Raw genomic sequence first — 21,192 nt, 5'->3', positions numbered from 1 at the left:
TTATCAAAAAGCATAATAATCATATCTAAAGAATTTGTTTTATAATAGTGTCAGCAAAGTCCACAAATGTGTGAAAATTTAAAGTAGTTAAGACATTTGCAACTTCCTTTAATTTAATTTTTGGTATAAATTTAAGTTTTATTAATTTGATCATTCATTTCTGGTAAGTCTTTATTAATAAAACATAGTGTTAAATAAGAAAAATTTTTGTAAAGTGATTTTATACTAATTTGTAATTGCTCTGTTCTTTTAGGGACATTGAACATTCTATTTAATATAATACATTTTAAAATTGTTTAAATATATATATATATATATATATATATATATATATATATATATATATATATATATATATATATATATATATATATATATATATATATATATATATAGATATATATATATACATTAGGGTGTGTCATAAAACAACATTTTTTGAAAATGTCTGATGATACCCCTAAATGTGTTCTATGTAATAAATTAATACTAAATTTAAAAAATTTTAAAATGAAAAAATTTTTTAGGGGTTGCTCAAGACCCTTAAGCATCAGATGGGTCCCTAATATTTTGAAAAAAGGTTCTTTAAAAGCATGTCATGTTGGGTCTCAAAAGAAATGAAATTTTATAAAAATTATTTAAAAAATTTATGGAAACACAAATTCCAAAAGTTTATTTTAAAAAACTATGAAAATATGTACTTTTTTATTTTTTGTTAAAAACGATAGTTTTTAAGCCATAAAATTTAAACTATATAAAATGATTATTATTTTTGAAATTTAAGTTAGAAACCTGGCTGATGTTTAAGGGTCTTGAGCAACCCCTAAAAAAAAATTTTTATTTAAAAATTTTCAATTTTAGTATTTATTTATTACATAGAACACATTTAGGAGTATGGTCAGACATTTTCAAAAAATGTTGTTTTATGACACACCCTAATGTATATATGTATATATATATATATATATATATATATATATATATATATATATATATATATATATATATATATATATATATATATAGTGGGTATCATCAGGCATTTTCAAAAAATATTGTTTTATGACACATCCTAATATACATATATTCCGTACTTTCATAAAAAAGGTTCATATTCCTAAAACATATTATTGGTTCTCTGTTACATTTTTCAAACCTCAAGTCTGAACTTTACAGCCTGACCCTAATTGCTAAAAAGAAAAGGTTTTTTTAAGTATTTGGTTCATGTTGGTTCTCAAAAGAAGCAAAATTGTATAAAAAATTTAAAAATAGTTACCATTTTATAAAGAATTTTGGATTTTACTGTGTAGAAAGTGACATTTTGTAACTAAAAATAAAAAAATTGCACTTTAACAAGATTTTTCCAATTTTTTTGTTTTTTTTTTTGTTGATGTTTTTTATATGTGCATGTGTGTTATGTTTTTAAATAAATAAAAGGAAAAAAAAATTTATGTTACTAGCTAAAGAAATTACAAAGAAACTTTAACCAGTTTATTAAAAGTTTTTTAAATTTAGGTTTGCATAAAACCTTTTAAAAGTTTACATTTTTAAAAGGTTTTATGCTTTTAACACTTTTTCACAAGGTCAATTTGATTTTTACATGCTTTACCCTTACTTGTAATGTATTGTAATGTGATGGCTATTTTTACATGCTTTATCCTTACTTGTAATGTAATGTAATGTGATGGCTTTTTTTACATGCTTTATCCTTACTTGTAATGTATTGTAATGTGATGGATATTTTTACATGCTTTATCCTTACTTGTAATGTATTGTAATGTGATGGCTATTTTTACATGCTTTATCCTTACTTGTAATGTATTGTAATGTATTGACAGTGGGGAAGTATGAAATTGAAAAGCAGTTTCTACCATAACAAAAACAAAAAGGATAACAAACAATTAATTGCTGTTTGGAGCAAACTGAGTTGAATAACATTCCTTTGCACATATTTTATTGATTTTTTACTTTTCTCAAAATTTTTTATGTCGCATATAAAAAATTTTATGCATAAAAAAAGGTTTGATTAAATAATATAAATAATTTACAAACTATTTCACATGTAACCATTGTTTTATGCTTGGTTTTTATGCTTATCACATAAAAAGTTGTTGGTTCTCACTGTGCTTGTGTGTGGTGAGTGTGTGTTAATGTGTGTGTGTGTGTGTATATATATATACTGCTTTTTTTGCTTTCTCTATTCCATACAGCTTTTTCAGAAAAAAAAGAAAAAATAAGATTGCTGCCCCAGTCCAAACCTTTAGTTAATGTAGCGACACTCCCTTCCATGTTCTACCTGTTTGTCAGACTTTCAGAGATTAAATTTTGTGATATTGGCTTTCAAACTTGAAATTTTGTAATATTGGTACTAGAGTTATCAAATAATGTTTTGCCGAAAATTATGGTGATTGGAGCCTGGGAACAAGTTTATCCTAAAAATTTGGGTCCCTGGTTTTACAGAATAAAATTAATTTTTTTCCATAATACCTAAACTTTTTAATTCTCACTAAAACTTCCGTCTTGAATTTTACTCAAGTTTTTTCCTTTTTCAAAGCAAATTAAACAAACTTTACTTCTAAAAATAATTGGTGAAAAGTTATTAGACATTGTAAAGAATACAACCAACCAAACTGTGTAAACAATACAAACAACCAAACTGTGCAAATTATGCTCTCAAGACAACTGTTTATTAAACAGAAAGAATTGTATTAAAATATTGACATCAAAATAAATTTCTCCTTTCTCAATTCGATACAAGTTAAAATTAGACTAATACATTGATGTAGTCAATTTTTGATGTTAGATCTCATTGCATTGTTTAATTTTTGTTTTTTGTATTTCTTGACTTAAAATAATGAAAAGTTGTATTTTTTCATTTGAATACATATATATATATATATATATATATATATATATATTATATATATATATATATATATATATATATATATATATATATTAAAACTTAGTTAACAGAGGTTTTCAAATAAAAATTATTTTGTACAACTGACAAAAGAATGAAATTATGAGATTAATAAATTTTTTTATCAAATGGAATGCAAAAAGGTACTTTTTTTGGTTTTTTTGTTTTTTATTTTCATTTCATGTTTTTATTATTTTTATATTCTATTATTTTATTTTTTTTAATTCTTTTTCAGGATAATAATTTTTTATTTGTTTTCAGGATAATCATATTACGAAACTACAAAATATAATCAAAATGTTATCTGTTATAGATGGTGTACCAAAAAAAATTGAAAATTTGCAGGTTTTTTTTTTTTTTTTGCTTTTGATTTTTTATTATTTGAAGAGATAATTTTAAATAAATATTTTACAATTATACATGAAGTAGTGACATCTAAACAAATCAGAGGTGTTTGTTAAGGTTTATATAACTGTAAAAGTTTTTGTAACATTTTTAAAAATTTTTGTAACAATAAATATATGAAGTAAAAATATAAATATTAGTTTAAAATAATAAAATAAAATTTAATACATAAAATAAAATTTTATTTTTTTCTAAATACATAATAAAATAAATTATATGTACAATAAAGTATAAAATACAACTATGATTGTATTTTATACTTTATAGTATTTTAGACTTTATTTATAAGGTTTATTTAAATACTGAATTAAAATTTAAAAGCAAAATAATAAAAAGTTATGAAAAAACATTTTTCAAATTCAATTAAAAATTCCTTTAAACCGAGTACCAAATATTTAACAACTTTTTTTTTATTATTACTTTTTAAATATAAACAATCTGTTTATATATAGTTTATATAGTTATAATATATAGTTTAAACAATCTGTTTAGTTTTAAAAAAACTGCTCTTTTAAACAATCGCATCTAGGGTTTGTAATCTCGTGTATTTATATCCTAGGATAACAAGATTGAACCTAGGAGTTTTAAATATATTAACATGTTATCTTAGTAATTTAAAAAAAATTAAAAAATTCACACATATGTTATAAAACACTGTTAAATTATAAGGAACTTCATTCTAGAGTAACAATAATTATTTGATGTTTTTCAAATTGTTAAGTTCACAAAGTACATTGAGTTTTGTTTACGAAACTTTTTTAAAATAAATAAAATTGTTATATTGTTACATAAAACTTTATTCAAAAACTTTTTCAAAACTAGCATAATTTTATAAATAAAAACTTTTTTAAATATAATAATAACGCGCTGCATTTGAAAAAAGAGAAAAGTTTAGTAAGAAGGTTTTATAACATAAGATATGGTTAATTTATTTATTCCAGTGCATTTATCATGCACTGGACAAAGTTTAAACCAAGTGTGTTGCAGACTTCAAACACTTCATTTGTAAAGAATTTTTTATTCTGTATTGCCTGTAATTGATTGATTATCAGTGAATAGCAAATTTGTTTTTTCAACAGCCTGATAAAACGATTTACTTTGTTCCTAGGCAGAATAGTTGAAATATTTTAAAAAACAAGTAATTTTTACTGTACTTCAAGATACAGAAAAATGATTTTAAGACTCTTCCAACAGCATTTATTTTGCTAAGAAAACTATTATCATATTTGCATAGCTCAAGACCATATATAAGCTTCGGCACAGTTAAGGTATTGTACAAATGGGCTATTGTTGACAACTGGCAGTAATAAATCCCACAGTCAATTTATTGCAACCAATTGAAACTGAGATATATGCTCATTTAAATTTGTTTTTTGGAGTGTTGCAATTTTGTTTTTGCTAGTATCATTATCCCATTTGAAACCCAGATGTTTTAATTTATTTTGAAGGTATATATAAGCTCTATTAATTTGAATAACGCTGTTGGAGATATTGCTTTTTCCAGAAATCAGAAATTCCATTTTCTCAGTGTTAAGCTTGTTAAGGTTTGCTACTCCGTATGTTTGGTATAAAATTTGTCAAATTTGCAAAAAACTTAAACTTCAATTTGTTTAACCAAATAGAATTTTAAATAACTTAACCCAGATGTAAGGGATTTTTTGTTTTAAGCAAAAAGGTTCTTAGAATTTTAGGATTTTTAAAAGCAGCAAGATCCTGGGATTCCCATTATTAAATAACAGTGTTTAACAATAGTTTTAATATTACAAAAATTTCTATTTTGATTTAAAACAAAAAAAAAGTTTTTGATTAAAATAGGAACAACAAACGCATATGAATGTGCAAATATGTGCAAATGTGTGCAAAAATGTATGCAAATTCCACATAATATTCATATCATAGATATATGAAGCATATCATAGATATATGAAGCGCAATGTTCACAATGCCTTATAACAGTCTCTATTAATTTTGATTTAAAACCAAAATTTATTGGACAAAAAATACAAAAATTTTTCTAAAAAACAAAAATAATTGTTAATTGGTTGTTTTGGAGTCAGACAACTTGTCATCAGAAAATGTTTGCCAACTACTTTTTTTTATTATAATTTATACACTTATCAAAAACAATATTGTCAGGGATAGTGCAGATTCGTGTAACTAGCATTGGTTACTATATTTGGATATTTATAATTTTAACACTAAATATCTATTGTTGACATTACAAAAAACAAAACTCTCTGTGCTATAAAGAACCCAAAATCTGTTGAAATAAAAAAGTATAAAATTTTAATCTTCTCTAGTGAAAAATCTGTCAAGTGCAGATACTCGCGCGGTATTATCCAATGCTAGTTTTGCAGATCTGCATAGAAGTCATAATAAAAAGAATTTTATGTTTGATATTTTTTTTTCATAGTTGTTTGAAGATTGTAATGAACAAGTTAACAAGTTATTACTTGAGGATGATACATCACAATTCGACTGCAAGAGTTCTGACTCTGAAGTAGTTTGTGTGTCTTTAAAAGCTTTACCAATTGTTTTTTTATTTTGTAAGGTAATTTTTATTAACCATTCATTTCATTTTGCTTAAGAATATATTTTGATCAAGGATAGGATAAGGATCATAATGATGGATTCTCCCAAAAAGTTTTTTGATGTTGCTATCAACTTGATTTAACTCAAGAAAAACTTAACCAATATTTATATTAGAATATTTGTTTTATCTTTTGTGAATCAAAGTTATCATGAATAAAGTTGTAAAATTTTTCTTATTTTTTTCATTTTAATCTTTGTTAGGTTCATATTTTAGGATGCAAGTATTCAACTTGAAGAGAATATGATAAAACAACGCATTGTTGCTTTGTTCAAGAACTCTTATCAGAGTTTAAAAGTAATTTTTCTGCTTTAGGATTTCTTTTTTTTATTATAAATTATATCTAATAAAGTTCATTAGCCTACTATTACTTTTGTTTCAATATATGTGTGTGTGTATATATGTATACATATATATATATATATATATATATATATATATATATATATATATATATATATATATATATATATATATATATATATATATATATATATATATATATGTATATATATATATATATATATGTATATATATATATATATATATATGTATATATATATATATATATATATATATATATATATATATATATATATATATATATATATATATATATATGTATATATATATGTGTGTGTGTGTGTGTGTGTATATATATATATATATATATATATATATATATATATATGTATATATATATATATATATATATATATATATATATATATATATGTATATATATATATATATATATGTATATATATGTGTGTGTGTGTGTGTGTGTATATATATATATACACACACATCAGACCTTGTTTTGAATAAAAAATGCTGAACGCATCAGCCTAATATGAATTTGGTGTCATAAAATTCTCTTTGTTTTTTTAATTTTTAAAGACATAAGTTTTTTTAAATTATTGCAATAATATTAATTACTGCAAAATGAGTTAAATATTATTTAATTCATTTTTTATTATTACTATTAGGGAATGTTTATTTTCTCTCATTAAAAAAAAAATGTTTAGGAAGGAAAACCGAAAAAACAATTGCAATAAAAATGAGCTAATTTTTTTTTAAGAATAAATAAAGTTTAAATATTGATCAACATTTAGTAATATTTCCAAATAAATTTGTCAGTTAAGTTAATTTTTTTTTTAATCAGAATTATACTATATATTTTTTAAATCAAAACTAAATTATTTATATTTTTTTATCAGAATAAAATTATACATTTTTATTAAATTAGTTTTAAATTAAATCACATATTTTTTTATTAGAATTAAGTTATATAATTATATAAATAAATCTTTGCTTCAAGCCTAAAGTGTTAGCCTTTTTCAAGTGAAAAAATTAATCACTACAATAAATAAAATAGTAAAAAGTAAAAATAAAGATAAATTAAAATTTAACTTTTTTTTTATTAATTTATTTCTTATTAAATAGAAATTTATGTAAGTTATTTTTTATTGCAATCAAAAGTTTTATAAATATTCTTGTGCTCACGAGATAAAAATAAATGTTTTTATTTCTTTTATGTTTTTTTTTAATGCTTTGTTTAATAACATATACAAAAAAAAATTGTCATTAACTATAAACAATTTTGTTTTCTGTTAATAAAATTTCGATAAAATAATGTATGTATATATATATGTATGTATGTATATATATCAATATCGATATATGTATCTACTATAGTGTATATAGATCAGCAATTGCTTACTCATTTGCACATTTTTATAGCATACAGCTTTTTCATTAAAAAATAAAAATGACGAATAATAAAAGAAAAGGTTGCTGCTCCATCCCAAATGCTTAATCAATCTAACAGCGCTCTTTTGTGACAGCAGTCTATAAGATAGTTGATGTATGTACTGAAGCCCTTTGCAGCAGGCTATTTCAGTGTGATGTCAGATTTATCTAAACATGCATTTATACACACACACATATATATTTTTAAAGCATTTATAGATCAGCAAATGCTTACTAGTTTTGCTTATCTTTATAGCATACAGCTTTTTCATAAAAAAGATATATATATATATATATATTCATATATATATATATATATATATATATATATATATATATATATATATATATATATATATATATATATATATATATATATATATATATATTAGGGTGTCCCAAAAATTTCAAAAATATTTGAATTTCAACTTACTTGTAGTTTTTTCCCATTCTCCTTTACCATAAAAGTCCAAAAATCACAAAAAAGTGTTTGTATCTGCATTAAAACAGATAGATGTAAATATTGGTTTTTGACAGAAATCGAACAAAAAATATATAGTGGGAAAAAAATCTTTATTTAACAAGTAATTCATACAGTTTTAAGTTGTTTTTTTGTCATCTCCTTTGTGAACTTTTTTCTGTTGTCTCTTGCAACTAGCATTACATTTTGCTTTATGTCCTCTGATTTGTGTGAGTTCACAAAATCTTGAATTAACTGAATATTTTGCTCTGCACAATCATTGACGTACATACTGTTTTTCGCAAATGATATGAAACTTTCAAGACTAGGGGTGTTTTGGTCCTCAACCCAACTCTCCACTTCAGTGGTGTCTATATCTGCAACCTTCAATAGAACCCAACTCTGAGGCCCAACAAGATCAAACAGCTCAGTTGATTTTTGTATTGTTGGAAGTTGGGGTTTGTCGACCTTTTTTGGCACATCAAACTCCAACAGTCTATTCAAAATCTCTACCTTTACTTCATAGTCTAAATTAGCATCAGCAAGAGCCAATAAAACCAGCTCCTCAGTAAGATACCTTTTGTGTACAAACTTTTTCTTTTGTGACTTTTGAGTCATGTCCCAGCTCTGAATATTGCTCTTTAATATGAAACACTTCTTTAAGAGCATTAAGATCATTTTTTGGAGCATTGTTAGTAAGATATGCTTTCAAAAACCATGGAGTATAGCAGATTGCAACAAAGAAAGAAGCAGTTTCCACCATGGTTTTCTCTTTTTCAGTCATGACTTTAGATATCTTTGAAGTCATTGTGAGTTTAGGAAGATACAATGCATCTGCCATGAATCTTGCTTCATGTCAGGCTCCTGGTTGGTGAAGAGAGAAGTTAGTAACTTCTCCACCTAGGTAAAATACCATTAACTCACACAGCTCCTTGTAATCACCTCTGGAAAAAGTACCCAACGTAATAGCTTGCTCTCCAAACTCTAGGGCTGCTCTGGCTGTGGTATGTAGAGGAGAACCAACTTCTAGTTTACTCCAATCAATTTTCACTAAATCATATATGTATTCAGAGATTTTTTAACATCTTGCCATTCTTTTTGCAGTCTTGTGTACAAACCTCTTCTTGGACCCTTTATTTTTTCACCTGTCAAAGCCTCCATGAAGTGTAAAATATGACTTCCAATATATACCTGCTGCACATAAACTATAAAAGTGGAACATTTTGGCTGGAGGCAAGAATGGCGACAGCTCCAGAAAATATCCCAGTATTTGACAGTGTAGTGTCACAACATATAGCATAAACTTGATCTGTAATACCATAGTATCCAAGCATGTTAAGGATAACTTCAACTTGATCACAACCTTAGGAGCTCTTAGCTTGAATCACTCCCAAGAGTATGTCATCTGTATCTTCTATGTCTGGGGAAGTGACACTTACAGCTATTCTTCTATCTGCTTCACTTGTTCTCCATCAAAATTAAAGCAAAGTTCTTTCCTTTCAGATAAGGATTAGGTGATCAGATAAGGCAGGACATATTTGTAACAAATATGTCCTGCCTTATCTGATCAACTAATCCTTCAATTTGTTCAAACCTTTTTCTATGGACTGTGCTTCTTGATAAGTTGATTTTATCCAGATTCACACCACCTTTTTTATATATAGCAGCTACTATTGAAGTTTGAGGTCTTATGCCAACATTATATCTTGCAACAGCTGTAGTTGTGCATTCTATCAGTTCTTCAGGACTGATATGTATGAAAACCTTCGGTTTAGATTTATGTCGGATATTTTCCTTATCATAATCTTCTTCAGAGGATGGTTCATTATCAGATTCAGGGTCAGAATTTTCATACTTAAAAGAATTTTCCTGTTCATGCATTTCTGAATTATAGAATTCTTTCTCTTTTCTCCACCTGCTTTTCTTTTACACTTAGTTCTTCCCATTTTATCAAAATCGTGTTTAATAATACTTAAGCTAATACAAATTAAATGAGGTTAGTAAATATTATTTCACAGTAAAATTTGAAAAGAATATAACACAAATCTTAAACAAAAAACTTTAAGAACAAACACAGCTCTAATTTGAAATCTCAGCATGCACCAGGCTGGATATTGCAAACTGTGTACACTTGTATTGTAAACTGTGTACACTTGTATGTGTTGTGTATACAATAAAAACTGAATGCCTACTCCAATAAGCACAAGAAAATATTAAATGTAATGATCACAAGCTTTCTTACTAGGAGTAATATGCATATTGTAATAACAATTGGAATTTTAGAAATATTTTTATTTTTTTCAATTTTTCAATTTTTACATCTATCACTTTTACAAGCGTAAAACTAAAAAATTTTATATTTTTAGAATCTGGACATCAAGTAGAATGGGGAAAAACATCAAGTAAAATTTTTTTGAAATTTTGGGACACCCTTATATATATATATATATATATATATATATATATATATATATATATATATATATATATATATATGTATGTATATATATATATATATATATATATACATACACATATATATAACATACATAATATTTACATCACAGTGCTTATCTAAACACATATTTATACATACATGTACTTTTTAATAAGATCAGGTTGATAGCTGTTGTAATTTAGGTAGTCATGGGTTTTTGTTTCTTTATAGAATAAGTTGGTTGTGATATATTTGTTGTTTTTAAGAATAACAGGTATATCTATAAAATTAATTATATTATAAATATTTTCTTTTTCAATAAGTTCGATTACATAGTCTAATGTAAAGCTGATTGAATCATTTAAATCTGCAAGATTATCTTAATGTTTTGGCCCTACGTTGAATTAATATGAAAATTATTATCCATTAATTGTTTGAATTTGAAAAAAAACTTTTTTTTTCCTTAAGCATCCTTAACTGCAGTGGTCCCCTTAGCCTTAGGAAGGTGAATTGAATAAAAAAAAAAAAGTTTTATAAAAAGTATTAGAATATTTTGGTTTTAAAAACAAATGCAAAAATTAAAAAGTTATAGAAACAATAAGTTTTTAATGGCCAATCACCCTGTGCTAACTCAATCCCCCAATCTGCACTAACTCAAGATATCTCTACATATCAACATTTAAAACAACCCACGAATTTTTATCATTGCATCTACTTCCCTTTACTAATTAACCCTCCCCTATAATTAAGTAGGTGAGAGTAGGTCAATATTTGGTTAAGAAATAAGCATATAGCATAATAGTATTTCTTACTCAGCATGTTAAACATGTTTTCTGTTTTCTCAAATATTTATTCTTATTCAACATGTTAAAGGTTTTCTAAAAAAATTCATTGCATTTGAAAATCATTGCATTGGGAAGTCATTGCAAAACAAGTTTCTTTAAGTATTGTAAAGTTTGGCATCATTCTTATTATCTTAGCATAATCTTTGAAATTTCTTGTTGTCAAATGTTGTTTTATTCAAGCTGGTATTTTTGTAAAACATAAATTATATTAAAAAATATCATGTGCTTATAAAAAAGCAACATAGAGTTTATTGCAATAGGCATTTTTGTGTTTGTTTGTTTATATAAAGAACAATAGAAATTATTAGTATTAAACCAAATAAATTAAAAAACAGAACACATGCAATAGAAGTTTTATTTTTTTACTTTATTGAATTAATTCAGGCTAAAAATGAAATTTAGCAGTACTTAGAGATGAGCTGCATAAACACTTTCATAACAAAAAATGGTTTTATAGTAAAAGGAGCAATATTTTATGCACTCATTAGTAAAAAATTTTCTTCAAAAAATGTATGTGATACTGTGGCCATATATATATATATATATATATATATATATATATATATATATATATATATATATATATATATATATATATATATATATACACACACACACACACGCACACACACACACACACACACACACACACACACACACACACACACACACACACACACACACACACACACACACACACACACACTAAAAAGAGACATAAAGTAAGGCATCATTTGTTATAACAATTGTAGGTTATATATATATATATATATATATATATATATATATATATATATATATATATATATATATATATATATATATATATATATATATATATATATATATATATAACCTACAATTGTTATATCAACTGATGCCTTACTTTGTCTCTTTTTAGTAATTTGTCTCCTGTGGCTTTTTGTGTTATTTTCCACAATATAAAAAAAAACAAAATTTTTTTAATATAAGTAATAATGGAAAATAAATTTCAGCTTGCTATAAGTATTGTGGAAAGATGGTCTTTTCAATTTCAAGATGCACACAGTGTTTTAGCAAATGGTAATTTTTATTTTTTTAAATTTTGTGTTTTAAGTTATTGAAGAAATTTCTTGCAGTGTTTTTTTATTGTTAGTTAAATGTCAATGAAATTTTAAATGATAAAAACTAAAAAAGTTACATTATGTTTAAAAGTATGAAATATTGTGTTGAAAATTACAGTTTTAAAATAATTTTAGTCTCAAAATCCAGTTTTTAATTTCTTATTTTTTCCTTAATTCCTGATTTTTATTTCCCTGATTTTCTAATATTATTTATTGAAAGTTTTTTTAATAAAAATTTAAGTTAAGTTAAGCTTTATGTTGGTTTTTAAAGGATTCTATAATGCAAAACCTTTAAAGTTTTTCAGTGTTAATCAAAAAATATTTACTCAATAAGTTACACAATTTTTCATGTAGTCTTACATTCAATATTTGATTCAATAAAAGTACTTTTGTATTTGGACGCAATGGCTGCAGCATCTATTTGTAAATCGTTTAAAAGGTTTCTTTTTTTTTATAAATTTTTAGTTCTAGTTATTTAGAAGTTACTCTAAATTTTATTTTCATTTTTTTCTGAATTTTTTGTCTAATTGTATTTTGTACATACAATTTTGATGACAGTTAAATTAAATAGGAGACAATTTATATTAAAGATTTTTCCTTTTTTTTCTTTGCCATGTTATTACATGAAAGCATTTTCTCATTACAGGTTATATATCAATCAGAAAAACTTAGTTTTTAAGCATGTAAATGATTTTGAATGGTTGATAAATATTTGTGACATTGTTGAATGTATTTTCCAAAAGATTTTTCAGGTTAGATATTATTTTTTAAAATAATTTATAAACCTATCTGCAAATAGTTGATAAATAATAAATATATTATAGGATGGCGTTGTTCAACATAATGTAAAATTTTATAAATTTCTCATTATAGGATGTTGTTCAACATAATGTTAAGTTTTACAAATTTGTCATTGGTCTTGCTCTTCATATCACGCTGGTAATTTTCTGCAATTTATATAATTATTCATTAACAATTTCAAGTTCATAAACAATTGAATAATCTTAAAAGCTATCCCAGATACACCATATGAAGTGACTTTATTGAGAAAACCACCATGCCAGCCTTTATTGAAAGTCTTTGATATTTCTAGAGCAAAATAGCCCTAGTCTTGCCTTCACAATCAAATTCTTTAACTTAACTATTTTAACTTAAAATAACCATTGTAAGTAGAGTTAGTGCCGCGTACATGGAGCAGGTTGTTCTGAATTACATGTTACCAAAAACAGTTTTTCATAATTATATTAGGGTTTTTATTTAACACGCTTTGTAATTATATTTGTTGAGGTTGCACACACTAAGTGTTTTATTTTTTATTTAGGACTTTAAAGATGTGTCTGATGATGCTATAAAGAAAATTTATTCGTTTTCTTGTTCAGTTCAAAGGTTTCAAGTTTTAATAGTTTTATCTTCTAAGTTTTTAATAAAAACAATCTTTTAATCATAAAGTTAAAAGTAAATTAGTAAACAAGCAATATCTTGTTTACTAAATAAGAAAACAATAATAACTAACTTATGACGTTCAATCCTTTATTTGAACGATTCGTTTTGTGTGGGGTTTTTTGTGTAAAAGTTTTAATCAAATTGAAACATAATTGACTAAGATGTCAATAAATATGTATTAAGTTTGATTGGTCATTTTATTTTTTAAATTTTTTTATGTGCATGTTTTATCACATTAGATAAGTATTGCATCACCCATGTCCTGTTATTCGCGTTGCTATTATTTGTCTTGTAAGTGCGTAAGTGACAAGTTCAAAATAAACTGTGATTGAATGAAAAAAGAATATTACTGTTTCATTTTTAAATCTAACATTAGTTTATGTCCTTTAAAGTGAGTTCATGTTTTTGAACTAGTAAGGTATGATTCAATAAAATGCATAAATTGAAAATAAGTTTGTTATTTTTTTTATTTAGATATAAGTTTTCAGAACTTACAAATAAGTGCAAAACTAAAGCAAAGAGGAAGTTAATTTCCTTTGAAAATAAGACAAAGCAGCTGCTAAAAATATTTTAAAAGTGGTAATTTTATACCCACTACCTTAATATTTTAATACTCACTACCTTAAAATATTTTAAAATATTTTTAAATTCTCAAAGGTAGTGGGTATTGATTGGATGAAGTATTTAATGCTGATGAAACCAGTTGTTATGGAAAATGATGCCCAACTGAACAATCATTGCCAAGTCCTAGAAATCTCCATTTTTACTTTTTAATAATGCATCTGAATCAAGACTATTAAAACCCTGTATGGTAAATCGATCATTTCAATCACATGCACTTAATGGTAAAAGTATTTGCCAAAACTTGTCTTGATTTCATTTAAAAAAGCAATTCCTAATTATTTCGTTAAGTTTTGAGTTATTTTCTGCAAGAGACTTTTTTATATGCACAAAAAAAACTTTAAAGTTGTATTGCGAAAAATTATAATGTGAAGTTTTATGAGATTTTTAAAAATGCGTTTTCTTTTATGTGGTTCCAAAATCCATTACACAAAAACAGGTGTGAGTATTGTTTTATAATTTGTTTACAAAGAAAAATAGTTTTAATAAAAACTTTAATTACAAAATGTTTTTAGTTCAAAGTAAAAATCTCACAATCTGTAAATCTTAGTGCTAATCCTTATGACAGTTCCCAAAAAAACTTATTTGTAATATGAATTCTAGTGTAACTAAGTACAACATCAAAACTTTAAAAAATTTTCTGAGAGAATTTTGAAATAGGATTTCAGGTTTTAAATAATAATTCTTATACTTATATATTAGTTATATATTACTTATACACTATATCTTTTTTATACTTCATATCTTTTTTGTTAGTTTTTTATAGCTACAAAGAAACTTCTAAGAAACTTTGAAAAATAAAATGATATACAACAATAGTTGTTAAAAAACATAAAACTACTTCGAAATAAAACTTTTTTAAAAAAACAATAAAAAACAACTTCTCTATGGAGGGTTTAAAAAAGTTAAAACTTCTATGGAGAACTCAAAGTTGCAACCTTATCCAGCTGCTCCTCTATACCACTGTAAACACTACACCACTATTTTACTAATTTGAGAAATATTTAAACATTTTTTGTGTGCAAATTATGTTAAAATAATGTGCATAATGTTAACATTGTGTTCTATGTTAAATAATTAATATATAATAACACATTCAATAATATAAAGTGCTATAAGTGCATACAAATAATGAATTTCTTTATCTCATATATTTCCTAATAAAATTTATCACTGTAAATACTATAAATATCTCATATATTTCCTAATAAAATTTATCACTGTAAATACTATAAATATCTCATATATTTCCTAATAAAATTTATCACTGTAAATACTATAAATATCTCATATATTTCCTAATAAAATTTATCACTGTAAATACTATAAATATCTCATATATTTCCTAATAAAATTTATCACTGTAAATACTATAAATACCTCATATATTTCCTAATAAAATTTATCACTGTAAATACTATAAATATCTCATATATTTCCTAATAAAATTTATCACTGTAAATACTATAAATATCTCATATATTTCCTAATAAAATTTATCACTGTAAATACTATGCCGTTATTTTACTTATTTGGAAAATTAAAATATTTAAACATTTTTTGTGTGTAAACAATGTTAAGATTTTGTTTTATATTAAATAATTAATTTATATTAACACATTAAATAATATAACAATTTGTGCATACAAATAATGAATTTCTTTTCAAACACCTCAGATATTCTTAGTTACACAAATGTATTTTTGTTTCTGGATATATCTTAAAAGTGTTTTCCAGAAAAAAATTTCAAAATATGACCAGGATAATCCCTGTTTATGATTTAACAAATGTTTGTAGTTGAAGTTGACAATGCACTGCTTAGATCCATAATCATTATGAGATTTTATTCTTTTTTAATCATCTTCAAATATTGAATAGATTGCTTTTGTTGCCTGTTTACCGAATAATTTAAGTAAAATTCTGTGGCGTTCTATGAATTCTGGAATATAGTAGAAAACATCATTTGTTACAGTAACTGTTAAGAAAAGTTATGATTACTTGAACTGTCAGATTTTTCTAGGTGTCTGTCATTTAAATGAATGTCTCTTAAGTATCTCAACATTCTTTACTGCATTCATTTCCTGTGCCACTGTGAAAGACTGTATCTGAATGTTTAGCTTTGCAGACCACTCGCTTGCCTCTAGCAACACTGTAGAAGCTTTTCAAATGATAAATCTCCATTGGCAGGATCAAATCCAGAACAAATTCAGAGTCTTTAGCCATGATCAAAGGAGCTACGATCGCGTTATTGAATTCCTTTGATTTGCTTTTATTTGATCCAGAAATAAAAACTTATTGTGATTTGTCTTCAGACTTCTAAATATTTTTGAAACTTTTTTCTTTCTAATTTTCTGAGTCAATGTCGCACTAACAGCAGAGTTGTTTGAATGTGATTGAGTTCCAAACTTAAGTTAAGCAGCTTTATAGTTGCATGAAATTTTAACATTGTTCGTGTTAATTAATCATTTTTCAGTAGATTTTTAGAACTTTTTCTTTAATTGCAATAATTAATAGCACTTGACTTCAGTATTTTAAGCTATTGAATTTTTGAGTAATTGTATAATTTACTATTGAAGGGCTACATGTTTTATCAATTTCCTTTAATATGTTAATAAGACCAAAATTCCTCTTTAAAAATGATACTCGAAAAATACAAAAATGATATATGATAAATTCAAAACCTTATGAGATAATTTTTCGATTGTTTTCATGCAGGTTATGATTTGATAGATTCTTCAAATTCTTGCAAGGAACATTGTCTGTATTCTTCCTTGCTGTTTCATGTTCTATAAAAAAAAGTATATTTTGACAGTGTAAAAATGTTGGCAAGTCTCAGTTTTCATGAGAACCATGTGCTTTTGACAGTCTTAAGCAAATCAAAGATTCATTTCATTTACATACTAAATTATTTACAAACTAAACTGAATTATTTTATTGCATACTTATATACTTGAGACTTCTTTTTGTTTAAACAACTTCCAACAAGGCTTCCAAGCAACCACTATTAGAATTGGAAGTTACTGGGAGAGAAAAGATGAAATTTATAAAGCTAGATAACAATTAACAGACGGCTTAGCATAGAAATCACACAGTTTGTGACCTTGTAAATTTTATTTTTGTTTAGCATTTAAAAGTTCTAAAGTTTTTATTCAGCAAAGTTTACAATGCACATTGATACAGTGAATGGTCATAACGCACATTATTAATAACTACTATCTAGAATAATTAGAATATTTTAAATAATTCTAGAATAATTAGTGTGAAATGAATATACTTGTATACCATGGTCGTACTTGTTTCAAGGATGCTTTTTAAGAAAACATTAAAATTTAATATCTCTCTTGGACCAAATTGAAAGATCTTGACATTTTGATATGTAATGATACTTCTTCAGGATTTTCTTGGGAATCTTTTTAAGCATTAGCCCTGAAATTTACATGTGATTTTAAATTTTATGAACCCTGAAATTTAAATTCACTGTGAACCATTTGAACAGTTTTCTGTAAAATGATGTAATTCTTTTTCTAAGAGATAGTGATTTAGTTGTAAGCTGAAGGATAAAATACAAAAACTTATAGCATAAACAGTAAAATGTACAATATATTACAAAAATCTTTTTTAAATTATTTATTTTTGATAATTATGATTATATATAATAATTATGGTAATTCAAATCAAATTTAACGTATGCTGAAATAGATTTTACATTTCATGGAATATTTACATATAGTACAAATACTAATTTTAAGTATACACCAATACACCATAATAAGAAAAAGAAAAAAAAACGTACAATACTTAAATGAAAAACTTTATGGAATAATAGTTAAGTAAGAGGTATGATAAATTTAGGACAAAATTCAATTTACTTTTATACATTTATCTAGAATATAAGACTTTTATATTACTAATTAAAATATAACAGTAAAAGAGAAGTAGGTTATAATAATATACAGTAACAAAATTATAAACAATATAGTAATATAAGTATCATTAATAATAATAGGCAATAAAAATAATATCTCCAGTTATTGGTAATAATAATCAAAATAATAATAATAATAATAACGATAAAAATAGCAATTCTATTATTATTAATAATAATAATAATAATAACAATAATGTTAGTAATAGTTCTATTAATAATAATAATAATAATAACAATGATATTAATAGTAATAAAAAAAATCGATTCATGTTCATAACAAAGAGTTCCATGTTTAGGTATAGATAATTTGAAGCTTTTAGCTGATCGAAGTTGGTAACGAGTATTTTTTTATATATATAAGTAAAAAAATCAGTAAATGGAGGAGGTAAGGTTTTATTTTGCTGTTTCCAAACAAACAAACAGTTGGAGTGTTGAATAAGGTGTTTTAATTTAAGTATCTTTGATATGTAATAGAGGATATTAGGGTAGAGTTAAAATGTTGAAAATAGATTATTTTTAGGTCTTTATTTTGGAGGTGAGATAATCTTTTAAGTGTTAGAGATTAGGTTTGTCTCCATATTTGACATGCATATTTAAGATGAGACTCAAAAATAACATGATATATGTTAAGAAGCATTTCAAGATTAAAATAATGTTGAATTTTGGCCAACATACTGTTAAATCTGCTTAGTTTCAGTGCTAAGTCTTTAAGATGGGATGCAAAACTTAAATTGGAATCAATTTGGATACCAACATACTTGATAAAATTCACAGGATCTTTTTTTTGACTACTTAATCTGAAATTCAGGTGCTTTTTTATTTTTGTTTGACTTGATTTAAAGATTATTATTTTTTTGAAATTATGTGATAATTTATTGGATAGAAGCCACTGGAGTAGATTCACTATGTCATGGTTAATATTTTTGTTTATCTTTTTAAGTGAATTGTTTATTAAAAGCAGATTGGTGTCATCAGCGAATTAGTAAGCAGTGGAAAACTTCAGAAAAGTATTAAGATCATTAATAAAAAGTAGGAAAAGCAATGGTCCTAATACAGAGCCTTGTGGGACACCATTTGCTGATTTTATTAATTCAGATTATTAAAACCATTATCAGATAATTAAAACTTTGTTTTGAAGTGTAAAACCTTTTTTTGAGGAAACACCTAAAAAAATATTTTAGAGGTAAAAGTTTTTTGTATTCTTACTTAATGGCTTATTTATATTTAAATAACACAATATTACAATATTTTTACAAAAATTTTGCCTTCTGTAAATTTGTTATTGTTTATAAATAATATCTCCTGCTAATTAAAAAAATGTTAAAAAATTTTCTGTATTATCTACTGTTTTAAAGTTATAACATTTTTAGCACCAGCCAGCATATGAGCTTACTTGGTCAGTGTCCTTACTTAGTCTGTGCCTTACAAAACATTTCATAGATGGTTATTAGTGTGCTTCTCTCACAACCTAGGTTTGGATGGCGAATGAAAAGTAGTGGGTTACAAGACAGATAATAATACATTGTACATTAAAAAATATGCCATTAATAGGTATATTCGAATACGAGGTTTTCCATTTCTGCGTCATAAAATCTTATATAAAATGTATAAAAAATGTTTTGCATGCTTATTATCAAATACACATTTAAAGTTTGCTTCAAAGCAAATTGTTTTAAAAACATCTTTCTGCTACTCGAAAATATTTATATTGTATATACACTAACTCAGGCTACTCGAAATATCTATATTATATATACACATTATATACATATTTGTACCAATTAGGTAGGTACAATTAGGTAGGTTCTGCTCTTCTCATAATAGCTACTAGAGGATGTTAAAATTCTCCTGATGATGTTTTGCTATGTATATGAACATTATATTGGCAAAAAGCATGTATTAGATAAGGTTGTGAAAGGTACCATACCTCAGATAGCATATGCAAAATATTTTAGAATGCCTATGGGTGATCAGGACAAGATGTGTTACCCCCACTTCATATCAAACTAGGATCGGTAAAACAATTTGTAAAAGCCTTAAATTTTGGAGAAAAAGCTTTACAAGAAATTTGTCCATATGCCATTTTTATATGTCATGTAATTATCCTTATATTATTAGAACAGATTGATACAACTGACTTATATCAAAAACTGACTTTGAGAAAATTTACACATCAAAAAAATATAAAATCAAGCATAAATAAAAAACTATCAATGTTATGTTGAAATTAATTTTTGAATTCAATGGCAAAAAATGCATCAATAAACATTTTTTTTTTTTTTTTTTTTTTTTTAAACATCTTTGCTTCCAACAAGGCTGCAAGCAGCCACTAATTAAAGATTAAAGTTGGAAGTTACTGTAAGAGAAAAGATGAAGATTGTAGAGCAAGATAACGATTGACGGACGATTTAAAAGATTGCAAATTATATGAATCAGGAAAGCAAGATGAAGGAAGCGAATTCCAAAGAGCTGATGTTCGAGGAAAAAAACTAGACGAATAAGCGTTTTTGGAGCACTTAGGAACAGTCACAGAAAAAGGGTGACACTTAATTGAATGACGAGTAACACGAGAATGAATTTTAGTAGATGGCACAAGAGACGTTAGCTCTTTCGAGCAGTGCCCATTATAGTATTTGTAGAAAAGAGAAAGAGAAGCAACATTACGACGATGTGATAATGGTTGAA

General features: G+C 24.9%; 1 protein-coding gene across 1 annotated transcript in view; it reads left to right on the top strand.

The window, feature by feature from the left end:
- Positions 1–2,962: 2,962 nt before the first annotated feature.
- Positions 2,963–21,192, top strand: part of LOC101241271 (uncharacterized) — a 43,758-nt gene continuing 25,528 nt past the window's right edge. Inside the window, exons 1-9 of the mRNA XM_065801131.1 lie at positions 2,963–3,066; positions 3,185–3,268; positions 5,742–5,879; positions 6,135–6,215; positions 12,408–12,474; positions 12,870–12,954; positions 13,162–13,267; positions 13,389–13,454; positions 13,837–13,901. Coding sequence (XP_065657203.1) covers positions 3,052–3,066; positions 3,185–3,268; positions 5,742–5,879; positions 6,135–6,215; positions 12,408–12,474; positions 12,870–12,954; positions 13,162–13,267; positions 13,389–13,454; positions 13,837–13,901 — 707 coding nt within the window. The 5' untranslated portion in view covers positions 2,963–3,051. The remainder of the gene's footprint in view (positions 3,067–3,184; positions 3,269–5,741; positions 5,880–6,134; positions 6,216–12,407; positions 12,475–12,869; positions 12,955–13,161; positions 13,268–13,388; positions 13,455–13,836; positions 13,902–21,192) is intronic.

Source organism: Hydra vulgaris, chromosome 07 (genome assembly GCF_038396675.1).
Source record: "Hydra vulgaris chromosome 07, alternate assembly HydraT2T_AEP".
NCBI classification, from domain to species: domain Eukaryota; kingdom Metazoa; phylum Cnidaria; class Hydrozoa; order Anthoathecata; family Hydridae; genus Hydra; species Hydra vulgaris.
This window is presented reverse-complemented; position numbering and strand designations above follow the sequence as displayed.